General features: G+C 34.9%; 1 protein-coding gene across 3 annotated transcripts in view; it reads right to left on the reverse strand.

The window, feature by feature from the left end:
- LOC123306600 (E3 ubiquitin-protein ligase AMFR-like) overlaps positions 1-16,215 on the reverse strand; it is a 70,128-nt gene that overhangs the window by 969 nt on the left and 52,944 nt on the right. For 2 of the 3 annotated variants that reach the window (XM_044888670.1, XM_044888672.1), the window contains exons 6-9: positions 7,157-7,320; positions 6,716-6,828; positions 3,566-3,807; positions 1,679-3,505 (exon numbers count right to left, since the gene is read on the reverse strand). In XM_044888670.1, coding sequence (XP_044744605.1) covers positions 3,346-3,505; positions 3,566-3,807; positions 6,716-6,828; positions 7,157-7,320 — 679 coding nt within the window. In that variant the 3' untranslated portion in view covers positions 1,679-3,345. Of the gene's footprint in view, positions 1-1,678; positions 3,506-3,565; positions 3,808-6,715; positions 6,829-7,156; positions 7,321-16,215 lie in introns of those variants that run through there. The other variant, XM_044888671.1, reaches the window with a different exon arrangement.

The raw sequence follows: 16,215 nt of genomic DNA on the forward strand, positions 1-16,215 counted from the left end.
CTATCAACACATTGTATCTAGAATTATTTTCCCAGCTTCATTGAAATATTATGAAGCATTCAAAACTAAAAAAGCCTTATCTTTAAGTTATTTGGAACTAACCCATGGAACAAAAAAAAATTAGTTGAACTCTACAAATACAGAGCGAGTAAAAAGTGACGCAAGAAATTCATATCAGCAGCGTTTACTATTTCAATACTGCTTAAAATAACACTAAAGGAAGCTTTAAGCAAAGAGGAAAAATATACTGAATTCATGAGTCCACGTAAGTTTGGGGATTTTGGGAAACATTTAAATACTTTGCACTAGCATTTAGTTCCCTCTTGCCGCCTAGATGAGGTTGCCCCAATCAGATCGCAGAAATATCGAAGGGCCAATCAGGTTCAAGATGTAGACCAACAGAATCCGCTAGTCTTCACCCTGCTTTGTTTGTCGGGTTAAAAGTGTGTTTTTTATCATTCTTTAGGAAGAAGAATAAGACTATTTGTTGAATCGATGCCCTTGTTCTTGATTCCTTAATGTATGGAGAGTAGAGAGAAGGTGAACGATCGTTGCTTTGAGACCACAGATTATTTGTCCTCTAAAATATGTACCAATAGGTAGTTCATGTTTTTGCCAATAGGCGCGCTGGCGATCACGGGAGGGCGAAATTTTGATTTAAACTAGTTGAAGATGGCTGAGTGAACTGTCTTCCTGGTGACAGATGATTAGAATATTTTCGATTCTTGATAAGAGAAAAACATATGACCATGGTGAAATGTTGAAGCGTGAGCTAGTGTAAGAATGGTTTGAAATCGGAAAGAAAAGGAGGAAGGAATAAATTTCTGAGTGCATTTTTGAGAGAAAATTGGAAAAAAACCTTACCTCAAGAATCGACTCGGAATAAATTTGTGTGTCAAGAGCACTTTTCGATGAAGATATCAAAAAAGATGATGGATTCATTATAAACAAAATTGAAATTGTAATTCCTCATGAGAAGTGGACTCTTCTCAATATGAATATATAACCAATAAAACTACATGGTTCAGAAGTGGATATTCTTGAAGAGATTTGTTGGCATAACATAATATATGGTTTATATCGGTTCTCAGCTGAGTATTGGCAACAGAATCTGCTCTAATAAGTGATAAATCTGAGATTGCTATCTTTTGTTGTCTTGATATGTTCTACTCCTCACTGCGAATGTATATAATTTTGAAGATTACATTATATCATTTTTTTTTATCAGTGATTCTTTTTGAATTTCATTGATTTCGTCATTTATTATTTATGAATCGATAAAGCTGATTACTCAGTCCCTTTCATAATGTGAATTATATTTTATTGCATATAATTCAAAAAATTTATTAGAGATTTGAAAAATCTGCGATGACACATAACCTAAAATAAAATGAAGGCTGTTCATTTCAAATTGACGCTTAAATCCCCACTCCTTATCGATCAACACAGCGATCGTAGCGACTCCTATTTTCCCCGTTTTTGGAGACACATTTTTAGTACGGCGATCGTTCTCCCCCTCTCTACTCTCCATACTCCATACCTCTTCAACTGTTTTCTGCATAATTCGACAATAGATAACCTAGTAGGAATTCTTCACTGAAACTCTCTCCATCAATATAATCGAGTGAAATCTCTTGATCGTTTTCGCTTTGAACACAAAGAGATTTTAAATTTGATTATGAAACCGGACGTAGGAGCTCGATAGGTGGCGTTGAAGTCGACTTATGAAACATTGAACTCGATAATCTTTATTCTTTATTGTTCTAAATCCACTGGGATGATTTCAATTAATTGTTGTGTGAGGTATCTAGGTAGATACATAATCGAGTCCGGTAGGTGGCGTTACAGTCGAGCTATAGGATTGTTACTCGGAATTTTTTCCACATATAAGAACAACAATTTCAAGCGACATTTAAGGATTGCGACGATTTGAAATTCTTAAATACTCAACGTAAGTTTCGAAAGGAAATGTCAAACGAAAATGCTCTCTAGGCAGGATTATCCACATTGCTAATTCTTATATTAAAACATCAAGCTCAAAATTCCACTCAAAATTCAAAGATGATCTGATACCGAATTGTACAGGGTGAGTCAACAGATGGTTTGTTGACTCTTAGAGATTTTGGACTGAGATTCAAACCAGCACATAAGATGAAATTATTTTTGCTTTCAAATGATAATATCCAATTTTCATGTCATGTTCTGAACCTATATGCAATTCTTATTTGGAAATACCCCATATAATTGTGTGCCTTTTTGACGTAGGCCTCCTTTTCTGACAAATTTCATGATTATGATGGTTTTATTGCATCATGAAAAGTATTTTTTTATTGGATATCGAAGTTTTCGAGTCTTCTGCAATTTTTTAGATCGCCCTAAAGTTAGCCCGCATTATACCGTTCTAGCACTGTTGACTCACCCTGTATGGTATATGACAGGACGACTTGTGGTGTTCGCTGGACTAAAATATAGCTGATTTGTTCGAGCATTTTTCTACAAAATATTAAATAAAGAAGATATGAATTTTGTGCGTTACTTTTCATCACACTATATAGAGGCTTATAAATGTTGCCTACACAATACGAACTATAAAGATGAAGCAATATCTTTGAGTAAAATATAATTTTACTTGTCATTGAATAAGCAACACGTCTGATAAGAAGTAAAATAAAAATAGTAATGCTTTATCTCACTCTAAACAATTCTTGAATGAATATAATAACCTTGGATTAGTTTAGTATCCTAAAAACTAATAATCACATTTGGCAATGTTTATACTGCATGTGATGTTTGGGTAAGAAGATCGCTCACGTTTTGTATGTGGAGAAAAAAAAAGGCCATTCCAGCCAGTTACAGTCGAAATAAAAAAAAAATTCATTAAATCTCTACAACATAATCAATATGAAATCGAAATATCTCTGTAGAATTGGATAAAGATTCCAAATTTGAGTGACTGAGGGCCGGTTTATTCATTCCCTCTATGAATTGTTCGTTATCTTTCGTTTCTTGAATTTGAACATCAAATTCGACAAGCGAAATTTAACGAACAATTTATGGAGAGAATGAATAAACCGGCCCTAAGACGAACTTCCAACCAATGTTTTTCATTTATCTCATAAATCATAACTCATAACTTCGAATCAACATCAATAACACAAAGTTTGAGCCTATAGTTGAAAATTTCAATATTTATTGAATCAAATGGGTTTCGAAAAAATTTATCAAAAACCCCATTTTTTTTTTCAGCAGCCATTTTTGTACAATAAAACTATCGCATTCTAGTCGACGGCAATCTCCCGTTCTACTCTCAACAAAGTTATCCGCATGTATCGAATCAATCACTATTCAACTTTGCAAATCTGAATGAGGGCTCAGGGTTGATCTACGTTTTTCAATGTACCTTTTCCTCGCCCTGTGAATAAGGTTTTCTTTGCGTTTTTGTAGGATCTTTTCCCTTTCCTGTGACGACTTGGAGAATCTGCTTCCTAAACTCGATGTATCATCGCTATGGAAGATTTTGAATTTTAATATGTGTTTTCCAACTGTGACCTTAAAAAATACTCACTTCTCAACTGTCTCTGCAGTATATTCCTCCCAGTTCTTCGTACTGATATCCTCGTTGGAGAAAGTTGAAGGATGTATCATTCCCGTGGGTCTTCTGACAGATATCGTTTCCGGTTCCCTAAATATAGGAGGAGCCACGAGTCTCCCATCGAGAACGTTTTCAACAGTCTGTTCGACTGATCTGGTGCTCCTCAAATCTTCCGTTATAACAGACATTGGCATATTTGGAAATAACTCTTGAACCTGGAGAGAAATTACATTTATTTTATCGCAAAAAAATGGTGGTAATTGAAAATCGATTGACGTGTTTCATAACAATTGATATCCGGAGTGGGATCTTTTGGGAAACTGATCAGAATAGATTACGTCAGGTGTAGCCCATTACATGAACAGAACGTGTCGTATTTTATATCTGTTGAATAGAACAAAGCTCGATACAAAACTTAAAAAACACAAAACCGAGCGATTTCTGACAGTGTATGTTTTCAACACTGTGCTACGTTGCCGCTGCACCAGCGATTTATTTCGATCGTTTCGTTTTGGTCGAAGAGTTAGGTTAACTCCACAAACTTTGGTTTTAGTTGTCTTCGATTAATTCTCCTCTGTTATGCCCATATATGATTGGTTTTCATAATCAGGTTTTTTCAGAGTTACCAAATTTTTATACTGAAAAGTTCCGATGTCTCAGAAAACATTCCCAAAATTTTTTAAATGCGACTCGAAATTTATGATAGCTTCGATACCGAAATATTTTGTGAATGAACGAGATAATAGGGAATATTCCTTTTGACGAAAATGATGTATTTTTTATGAAATATCTTTGAAACGTGACATTTTGAAAAAAACCATTTCAACCGTTTCCCAAAAAAAATTATTTTGATGGACGCTTAATTTTATTCTCAGTTGCACGACTGTGGCTTAACAAAATCTTAAGTAAGGGGCCCTTACGTTTTTATATCTAGTGATATTTCTGTTTTTTATTTTGGTGCAACTTCATCCTAGTCCAATAAAGCCATTTCATTGGTTGGCCGATTGCCGATGATCGTTGTCATTTCATTAACCTAAATTTATTGTCCTGTCAGTCAGTGTCAAGAATATTATTAAAATATTATCAAAGAGTAACAACTTTTTGTTGTTCAATTAGCATTTATATTGATAATGATTGTCAAATAAAAGGTACCTAAGTTTATATAAGTACCACACTTTCTTTGTAAGTTCTTGTGCGAATTTGTTTTATTAATGTTGAAGAGGAACGTGAAGAAAATGTCCTTATTGTCCTTGTTAGTACGAATACGGTGAATGATTGCCAAGCAATTGGTGGTAATTCACGAAGGGCACTCAACTTCTCAACAGAAGAAAAGAGTTTGTTGCTAACTATAGTATGATTTGTGACACAAAATTGAAACTTAAAAAAGACTGATGGCATTACAATAAAGCGAAAAGAAAAGGCTTGGCATGCAGTAATGAATTCATTCAATTTTCAAAATCCATCAAAAATGGGAAGTTCTGCAGCCAGTTCAACAAATTATTTTAGGTTAGAATCCCGACCTTAAATACCTAAATGGTCATTACATAAGCGCTTTAATTTAAGTCTAGCTTTAGGCATTTGAATGTCACTTAACAGTTGGTGCAACGTAATTCAAGTTAAGGGTTCATTTTAAGGGACACTTAACACTAAGTGCGTTTGGTGCAAACGGGTCTTAGTACTTGAAAATGAAAAATTAAAATGGGTATTTCGTTTCGTTTCTAAAGCCCGTTTGCAACAGCCGAGAGTTTTCTAGAAAATTTACTCGAGATTTCATGCGCCGTGAATTCTTTACCGTTACATACACACTTTGGGTAGAATTCTCTGTTCAGTTGCATACAAAATAATCTCTGCCGTTTTCTTACCAAAATTTGGTAGAGAATTCTCGGCTGTTACAAACGGGCTTTAGGCACAAGTTGACAACATCGACTGAAATATGCGTTGATAATAAAGGAAAACAAATACACTATCTTGATAAGATAAACAAAGATGGATATCTATGAAGTCTGCGACGAACGAGAAAGGTCGTTAAATTTTATGGAATTTTGGCCGGTTGCTGTTGAGGCTCGCCAGTGAGTACGCGCCTCATGATGGGTGTAAATCAACAGCTGTTATTTTATAAACAAGCCATTGTTCTTTTTATTTTCTAGTAGGCGCTCTTGCCGAATAGTGAACTGGAGACGAAGCGATTGAAATTTTAAAACCTCATATTTGAAGAATGGTTTTGAATGGTTTCCGTGGTGTATTTGAAAATTTCATGAATGAAACTTAGAATTATTCAGTTTAAACTAGGATACGCTGTGATAACCCAAATTGAGGAGAATTCTCCATTGTGAGCCATTTGAGTCTCTTGTAGCTGTAAGTATCAAGGATCAATTATTTCACCATGTACTTGATCGATATAAGCAAGACTAAAGTGTAAAGAAACTAGACTTTTATAGTTAATACATAAAGGATCTTTGATCACGAGAATGTAATTAACACATTCGATTGCAATTGTAGGAACTGTTGTGTTGGAAAAGGACTGAAGGTTCTCAATTACCTTTGTTTTTCGAACTAAACACAGATTATATGGTGAAAATCATATGAGGTAAGGAGTTATAATAAAAAGGTATATTATCTCAGTCAAAATTTAAATGGATTGAAAATGAACTGGGAATACACAAGTCGTTCAAGTTCAGCCTCGTAATTGTAAAGACATAAAATTTGTCGAACGGTTCAGATCAAAATTTTGATCAGTCCCTATGTAACTAAAATTCTTTCAACCTCAAATTTGTCTTGGTTTTTAAAAATAGAGGCTGATAAAGTAAGTTACTAAACTCATTTAGGATTGAATGTTACTGAAAACAATCAATAGAAGTAACGGGGGGTCCTTGTGGAACATGTTTTCTACATCCTCTATATATTTCAATATTTATATAGAAAATTTATTTAATCATAAATCAATCTTCCATTTCACACAAAAATTCGTTAAAACTAATGTCAGCAGTAAAGCTAGGTTACGTCATTTCATTCCCAAGATTAATGAAGAATATATGTCGCAAATTTGGCTTGGTCGTTACATAATTACATATAGTCTCTGAATTTTCCTCTCGTTCTGAATCGTTCTGCCTTATATCAACTTACCTGTCTTGCCATAGCATCCAGTTGTGAGTTAGAAGCCATTGTTTCTTGTCGGACGAGCTGTGCGTGACTCACTTCCACAGAAAAGCTTGGTAACCAAGAAACATACCTCGACCCTGCAAACAAAACGTACAACATAAGTAATCTATGTAACGATCTCCGAAAGTGATATTTTACAGACGCGTAGAAACTTTCCAGAACAAGCCGTAGGCGTGTTACGTACAATATTTCTTTTGTAGTAGTTTTGTACGATGAAAGGGAAAAATACAAACAAATGTCACACGACACGCGTTGTCATAATGAGATACTGCGTCTATGTTATCGTTAAACCTGCCCATAGATCACCCAAAATGATTTTATTCGATGAATCATATCAACAATGTCATTTACGAGACGGTTGCGAAAAAAATAATGAAATGATTGATCGTGACTTTCTGAACTCACCATCGAAATGAAAAAAATGATTCAACTGTCTTCTCACAATCTGTGGTGGATCCATTTGTAAATCAGGCGATTCTATCCTTGCGACCGCAGGATTTTGTATGTTCAATGCCATACGGCATGTCGGACAAGTTGTATCTTGTTCGAGCCAAGATAGAAGACAAGTGCTGTGGAATGAAAAACTAGCATTAATACTGGTTGAAAAAAATCATATAACAATTCCCATGTACATTACAGCAGGAAGGAAAAACTGTTAATTTCATGAGTGACTCGAGGATTTCGATTACTTATAGTTTGGAAAGGGGTGTTTACATTCCACTCCAGCTTAAGGTCTATTGTGCCTCACAACTGCGCCATCTACAACTCTCCCTCCAGCTCTAGAGTTTCAATGAACTCCAGTATCTGGAAGGGCTTTTTTGTGAATAACTCAAAAAATATCCACTTTAGGGCAAGGGTGGGATGCATACACTCACATTATTTTTTAACGTAGATTCAATATCTGCCATACAAAAATGGGGTTCTAATTTGAAAAAATTGATTTTTCACGATTTTGTCATCCCTAACTTTGAAAGCGATTTTTTCACCCCCTGTATCATGAATCGCGATTTCGATTTTTAAAGTGGATACATCAATCTTACATCTTGAAAAATCCCAAAAATGAAAATTTTCCATCCAAAAACCTCGAAGTTATTCTTGTTTCAGCGGAGCTCTATTTTCGATTTTTTTTTCGAATTTTCCCGCTCAGAGAGAATTTTCCAACCAAAACTGAAAAATGTTACATCAAAATAACTTGAAATTTTTTGAGGAATCTATTTCTGCAATAAAAAAATGGTGTTCTAATTTGAAAAACAGAAGTTGACGTCATTTCCGGAAAAACCGGAGGTGCTCATGCCTTGAAAATATTTTAGATTTCATCAGCACCGTGAAATACTTATAAGTGCTGAATTTCATGAAAATACGTTCAGTAGTTTCCCGTATAAATATGGGTGAGGTTCCTCGTGAAAGACCCTGTATATGCGCCTATCTGCATTTCAAAGAAATTTGAAGTAAACCATCGATTGTAAGTAAGGGGTAGAGATAAGCATTGGAAATTGTTATCAGGGTGCATTTCAGTGCTGTTTTCTTGACAATTGAATTGTAATTAACTTTGAAAAATGGATTATTTGAGTAGCGACGACAGCGACATGGAATTATTAGATATGGTTGAAAGTGAATTGGAAGAGACCATAATACAAAAAATTTATAAAGCACGAGTTGATTACATGATTATTTTGAATGATTACGAGTTCACATGTAGAATTCAACTGAGCAAAGGTGCTGTGAGTGAAATATTGGATTTAATTAATCCATATTTGAGGGCGCGATGTGGGAAAATTGAAACCGAAGAGTTGAAGGATTCGGTCAATCATCTCCAACTCTCCTCTGCTGGTAATAACCCCATCAGCTGCTACAAATTCTACCAAACGCATGGCCTTTCTTTAGTCATTGATTTTGATTTAGGCTGAAAAAATCATTGCCTTCAGAACTTGAAATTAATGAAAAATGAATATCGATAACAACGGCGCTTTTATTTGAAGGTACTCACGGTTGAGGAATTCATTTTCAAGTATTGCGTGCATAGATTAAAGTTATGTAGATTGGAAACTTCCATACTACGAGACGAAACCGTTTTTTTGCGCCCTCTCTTAACCTGGGGTGAATTAATGAGTGTTTCTTTCAATATACAATTAATAGATGACGCTGGAAAAAAGTAGATTTCCTTCAACCTTCAACTTCATTCACAGGTGAAGGAGAGATTTGTGTTCTGTCATTTGAAATTTTGAAGATTAATTTTTTTGAATTGAAATGTTTGAAAATATTTTATATATCCTAGTTTAGGCAGCGAGTTATTATTCCTATAATTTTGTGAGGTTTTTTTCATCCCCTTCAGGTAATGCGAAGAACATTTTTAGTTAACTGTTTTATTTTTAGGTACCTATTGAATTATGCATTTTCAAATGGACTTGTTAACATTCGATACATTGAAGTTGTAACGAACGATACTACCAATTTTACTCACTTATGAAATGACTCAATTTTAATATTTTTCAACTATTGATCAATAAGGTATCGGTAAGAGTAAATATCAAAAAGGAAAAAATCAAACTATATTTCCGGATATCCGATTAGAAAAAAAAATTCATTCCCGTGCTGGAGAAGGCGTAATTCTACGTGAAAATTACGATTGTGGCGACTGTGAAATAGCTTATCATGAAAAACTTTCCTATACCTACTAAAATGGTTCGAATGTAAGACTGGACTCCTGGTATAAACGAAAAAATAAACCTTTAAGCTACATTCACAATCAATTCACGGGCCGAAGTGCACTTCGCCACGGAAGCTTAGCAGATGGCGTTCTCCGTTACCATTCACAATGAAATTCAAGACAAAATTTCTTGCAAGTTGCAAACTATCACTTCGGCAAGGAATTTCGTGCCGGCTATAGATGATGCTGATGCTTATGTTTTGATCAGTTACATTTTTGATTCATTTGAGTATTTGGTTCCAAGATTATTGCGAATGGTAAATTTCGTGCCGAAGTGCACTTCGGCCCGCGAATTGATTGTGAATGCAGCTTGATAGAGTATATTTTATTACTTGTTGATCCATGCAATTAATAAAATAATACAATAAAGAATGCCCTATTATCCTTATTTTTTCCTTTGCATTATTTTACGTTGAAAATTATGCGAATGAAAGAATACTACTGCGGTGATTTATTCCTATCCTAAAAATACTAAACTACTGATGTTTCATCTGAACTAAATACCAGTACATTGGTGTTTATATTATTTGATACGAACATTGAACTAACTAACTAACTAACTTCTTTCTTTAGTTCAATGAATACGAATAAATTGTCAAGTAGTTTTCTTTCGTTCACATGGACAAGGACAACTCGAATTTCCTGCAATGTATGGAGGATATACTGAAAGCACAGAAATTATACTCGTTCTTTTTGTTTGACAACACACAGCTTTTTTTTCAAAACCAGATCTACTCAAGCTTCACCCCAGTCCACCAGAGGTCGCGGTGAACAATGTTTCAAAATATTGTGAGAGCAGAGACAACAACGAGACGCCCAACTCCCCACTATATTTCGTCCGATGTTTTGCATCCTTGTCTCACAGCATCGAACCTGTTTGTAGATGGCGCCAAAGGCACTGGTGTAGCGTTTAGCGCGGGAATTATGAATTATTCTTTTGTGTATTACTGTTTTCTTGTTTTGAAGTATGGGAGCAATTTCGCGCAACCATAAAATTGATGCTGAAATTTTTGCCATGTTGATTATTATAATCAATTGGCAAACAATTTCGCTATCAATATGGCTGCGTGAAAATTTTTGGAAGGAAATACAACTTTTCGAATGGTGGTTTTACGATTTATTTGAATTTGAATGAAACTAATAACAAACATATAGGAGAACAATTGAAGTATTAAAAAAGGGAAATATAAAACAAAACAAGTAAAATATAAAGCAAGTGACGTATAAACAACAAAATAGGTCAAATGACCTTCACATATTCTTCATTTTCATCAATTTTTTCGATTTGATTATAGCATTTTTTTGGTTTTTAAATTTCTGGTTTTCCCTTTTAACCCACCAGACTATTCCAATATTTACAATACTTTGCACTGTTATAGTTTCTATCTGTTCGCAATGTTGTTCACATGTTAACCATGAAAAATCAATGTGATTATGAACAAATTTAGAGGCATGATATGGAAGGTCAGAAATATTAGAGTTATCCACCATAAAATTCTCCAAAGAAGCTATACCTTGTGCAATGGATATTGTGAATACAACACTTGGATAATACAAACTCCTCTTATCATCTGACCATTCCTTGTTCCAGATGAACATGTTGTGTGCCTCCAAAACATCTGATGACAATAGAGCAGAACAACCCGTACACGTTATTTTCTTATAGATGCCTTTCAAAATGAAACCAGCAACATAAGCTACTGAAAAAGTTTCTGCACGGCCCCCATTCACATCTGCTTCAATTATGGATACCGTCTCCTCTGTTGATATTTCTGGCATACATATGACTTCAACTTCATTAGGTTGATATTCTCCTTCTTTCTCATCTTTCTCCAGAAATGATTTTAAATTGCTGAGAAGATCATTATTGTCCTTCTCACAATTTGAATGAGTGGAACAATGAATTAGATTGTTTAAAATTTGGGCTTTCAAACTACCCACAAATTGAAAAGCAGAGGGATTATCATTACATCCTGATCCATATCTGATGCATCCAAATAGGTTCTCTAAAGGATCTTGATTTAGAGACCTTGGACGCAATACTGTGAATCCTTTAGAATGCACATATGCCCAGATTCCCCTGATAGCATTCAGAGATGTAATCCAACCCATTTGAGATGGTGGTGTACTTTGCTTGACCTGCCCGCTTTTTGAAAGCCTTTTAAATTTCCAACTCTTCACCATTTGCAAAGCTTTTGGCCAATATTCATTATGAGGAGAGTTTTCAGTAATATTACATTTCAACTCCTTTCCTGACTGGTTGGTGTTCCCATTAAAACTATCGAACAGCGTATCCACTTCCATCAGGAATGAGGCTGTAGCAATACACTCCTGTTGCATTGCTCCTAAAAATTGATATTCGATGAAAAAATATAATGATAAATTTGAAATTAATTTTACCATTTCTTATCATCGAGTACAAATATGCTGACACAGTTCTACTCATTACTTGTGCAGCTATGTTAACCTTCATGGCATACTTCATGATTGGGTCAAAAAAATTGTCTTTCAGCTTATGAAGGGACCTGAAGACATAAGGAGATGCCTTGTCATGCTCATAAGCCCAACGAACATGCGAGAATTTGGCCTCCATAGTTGTAACGCTTTCTTCTATTTGAACGTTGAGAAATACATTGTATTTCCTGAATAAAGCATAAGTACGCTTTAATAAATGAGGGACATCGTACATAATAAAAAATTTTTTGGCTCCATATATAAAATATGGTTTTTGAGTTGTCACACCCAATTCTTTCAGGCACTTGACATTGTTAACACCCATATCACAAATAGTTGCAACAATGTCTAATTTTGCTACGTTTGTAACAGCTTTGATGACATCAAATAGACAATTTCTAAGAATTTCCGAACTGCAACTCTTGTGGGTAAAGTAATACGCTATAGGTTGCTTCCATTTACGGTTTAGTCCCACAAGCATAAAGGCTAGAACTTTTCTGGCAGCCTGTTTTCCACTTCTTTCTCCTCCAAAGTCCTCAAAGCCAATGATTTTCTTCTGGCCCTTATCGTAGTACAAGTTTTCTTTGATGTCCATTTCATCAAAGAGCAACACGCAACAGCGATCAAGGTCCTCTTTTATGTTTTCATTAATATGCTCAAAAATGTTTTTATTTATTCCAGCATTCAATGGCACCTTTTTGAGCAAGTTCAATACAGTGTTACGTGAAGGAAGCGCAACAAAGGAGCTCAGCAATTTGTAGCATCTGGGACTTTTCTTCAATAATAATAGAGACATAATTTTATCGTCCAAAGTCCATCTTCTGCCTCTTTTACCCTTCACTTTCGAACATCTCAATTGAGACATCATGAAATTCCAGGATGTTTTAGGCATGTTTTCATATAAATTTCGAACCTCTGGGGCATCAGACAATTCTAAAACGCTCCTTAAAGTTTTAGACTTTTGTCTACACTGTTTTTTGAGTTTCCGTAAGTGGTCTTCTTTTTGTTGGATGATTCTCACCAATTTCTTTTTCCTAGGTGAAGAGTGTATTATGGAGAAATTTTCTATATCTCTGAAAATTTTGCCTCTTCGTTTGGGTGTTTGTGGCTGATCCAACTGTATACTATTAGAGGACCCCTCTGCATCTAAAAACAATGTGAACTTCAATTTTTATATACCTACAGTTTTTGAAAATTTTCAATTCCTCTCACATTGAAATATTCTTGATAACAGCATACAAACAAAAGAAAAAGGGCGCCAAAGTTTTTTTTGAATCGTGGCGTTTTATACACTAGAGTCTAGAGATTCGGTCCTGATTTAAAACATACCTGATTCAATAATATTTGGGATATCAGATTCGATTGGCATATCATTGCTACTTTCAGATACAATAAATCTGCTTTCTTCGACTTCTTCAACTGGCGTTGCAGAAGTCGAAGCGAGTGATTTATTGAAGAACTGCATTGGAACTGCATCTCTGAGCAGTCTATGATTTATAGAATCTGTGTATGATTCTAGAGTGAAATGTTTAGAGCATATTCTGTAATTTCGGAGATTCTCTCCCATGAATCTCATTCCTAATTTTTCTTGCCAGATTTTGGATCTGAAAATATAAAAAACAACATTGTATTCACAGTTATCACTGATATAAATATCATTCATCACTGGTATTCGTGTCCTGACCAGAAATAAAGGTCGAAACGTCGGCATCTCATTGAGGATTTTTATTTCCCCTGTCCTCTTTGCCACTACATAGTTGATTATTTATGGTATAAATATCTTCAACTTACTTGTTAATATTAGTTGGAAATCGATGCATTTTTGGAACTTCATCTTCTCCAGCTCCACAAATAAAACATTTAACCATTTTAAAAGAATAATTTGTCACAAACAAAGTCTCACAAAATTTAAATTTCAAACCACTGTCACTCAGTTGACGCATGTGTAGCTGTATTCCGTGTTGCCACAAGTATTTGCACGTGGACTGATGAACATAGAATAGCGCTTTCGCCATTGGAAATGGAACATTGATTTTGTTAATTATCTCGCAATGGCAGTTTATATTTATACATTTGGCAACGCCAGCAAAACCGTATGCAGCGCCTCTACATTCAGGGCCGTTGATGTTAGACAAAGATAGATTTATGTTATTTCCATTGAAATAGACAAAGATGATTGACATAGCCTGAATCGGACAAATTTAGTGAAGGAGTTGACCGTCTCGTTGTTGTCTCTGGTGAGAGTTTCCTATCTACACCACCTTAATCTATGATTGCGTGGTTCAGAATCTCGACCAACAATTATTGTGATGTATTTATTGCCGTATGCACCTTTCATTGAACGACGTTTAAGCATAGAATCTCTATGGGAAAAAAGACATTAAGGAATTAAGCTCGTTCAATGAAACGGTGCATACGGGTATTCAGTCATACACACACGATTAACTTTTTATACATAATCTTCAAATATTTACACTTTCTAGTTTCTAACACACTCCAATATCTCAAACACTAGAAATGAATTAATAATGTGAGGTCTTATATTAGTGTTCTGTGGTCTGAGCTGAGTAGATCCCTATCTATCCTTGCCTCGAGATAGATAACGTCAAACCATAATTGTGAAATGCAAACCAAGAATAGATAGGCAGACAAACTGGAGATAGCGATCTATCCCTTATCTTGGATAGGTTATTGAAAACGGCCGTATGTCACATTCTTTCCTGGTTTATGTCTAAGCATCAGTCTATTGGGAATTCAAATGTACAGTGACTCTAACGGGACAGTGGCGACAATTGTGGTCTCGTTTTTCATAGTTTTAGCAAGAATATGGCGGATTTGGTCACGTGACGTGACGTGAGCCAATCCGCATTCCGAATTAGAGAACATAGCATTGAAATCTGTGCTTCTAAGCCGCCATATTCTCGCTAAATTTCCAATTGTCGCCACTGTCTCGTTAGATTCACTGTATTCAAATTTAGATTGCAGAGACATGGTGATGACAGTTCGAAATAAGAAGTTAATGCACTCATTGTCATTTTTAAAGGGGATTTGGAGAGTTTTGCCAAATAAATCCTTTTTGTCAGTTTATAGTTGTTTTTTTTTCGATTTTGAAGATTGGTTGTCGAAACTGGATTCAATTGCTATGAATTTCAGGTCAATAAATGTCATGAAGTATTAGTATTTATAAAAAAAATTCCGACCATGTTCTGAATCAGCTGATAAAAAAAATATTTTTTGAATCCGAACTTCTTGGCTCTTTTCAAGATCATAATAGAAGGAAATCGATTATGTGGAGAGCTACAACTATGATATCTTGCCTTCTCCACTATATACAATGACTAAATTTGCAATATTGATGCTAAGAAAACTTGTCCAAATCGAACTGGAAATCAGAAATCATTTTCTAAATGAATTTTGTGTGAATGTTATCGATATTCATATGTTTATCAACTTACTAGGTGAAAAAGTCCTCTCTGGGGAAACAGATTTGTTTTTTGTATAAATCCTTTATTTGAGGTTATATACATTTACAGGTTAGTTAATTCACCTTCCGTTCTTAGCAACCAATTTGAAATGTACAAAAACTTTACTGTGCTATAAGGACAAGATACATATGTCCTTAAACGTTCATTTCATCGTGGAAAATAGTAAAAACCAACATCTTCACAAGAAGGTCGTAATCGGAGATTTGTTCAAAGGATGCAAATTATGAAAACTAAGCTCTCGCCATTGTCAAGGGATAGATTAAGATATTTTCAACAGATTAAGATATATAAAAACTTTTATTGAAACACCAAAATATTCTCCGTTCCTCGATGTAAACAAACAAAAGTGCATTAACTTTTTACCTACAAAAATTGACACCAGGGGGTGTATCGCTTGTTTGGAATTCCCAATTGCGAGTATTCTGCCTGCAAATCCCTCGAACAGGAGCTCAACGACAGTGTACACTTGGTACTTGCCCTGTACGTACCAGCGCCAACCCCTATCGTGGTTTTTGAACCATTTAGTGGTACTAATTTTGAAATTTTGGGTGGTGTATCCATTTTCCCATTCTCCCCTTTTACATGGCGTTAAATATATTCTCCCAATGCCTAATTTTTCAATCATAACATCACTAGTTAGAGAAAACGGATGAAATATTCTCGAGCTCTTTTTTCCTGACTAAATCATATCTGAAAACAGAACCGAACTATCATTTCTTGATTCTGAGTTATTAACGAAAATTGAGATTTTGACGATTTCGAAAAGTTCACATTTTGTCTCTGAAGTTGCAGATCTGAAACTTGAATCTTCTTAGGCA

This window comes from Coccinella septempunctata, chromosome 2 (assembly GCF_907165205.1).
Source record: "Coccinella septempunctata chromosome 2, icCocSept1.1, whole genome shotgun sequence".
In the NCBI taxonomy this organism is placed as follows: domain Eukaryota; kingdom Metazoa; phylum Arthropoda; class Insecta; order Coleoptera; family Coccinellidae; genus Coccinella; species Coccinella septempunctata.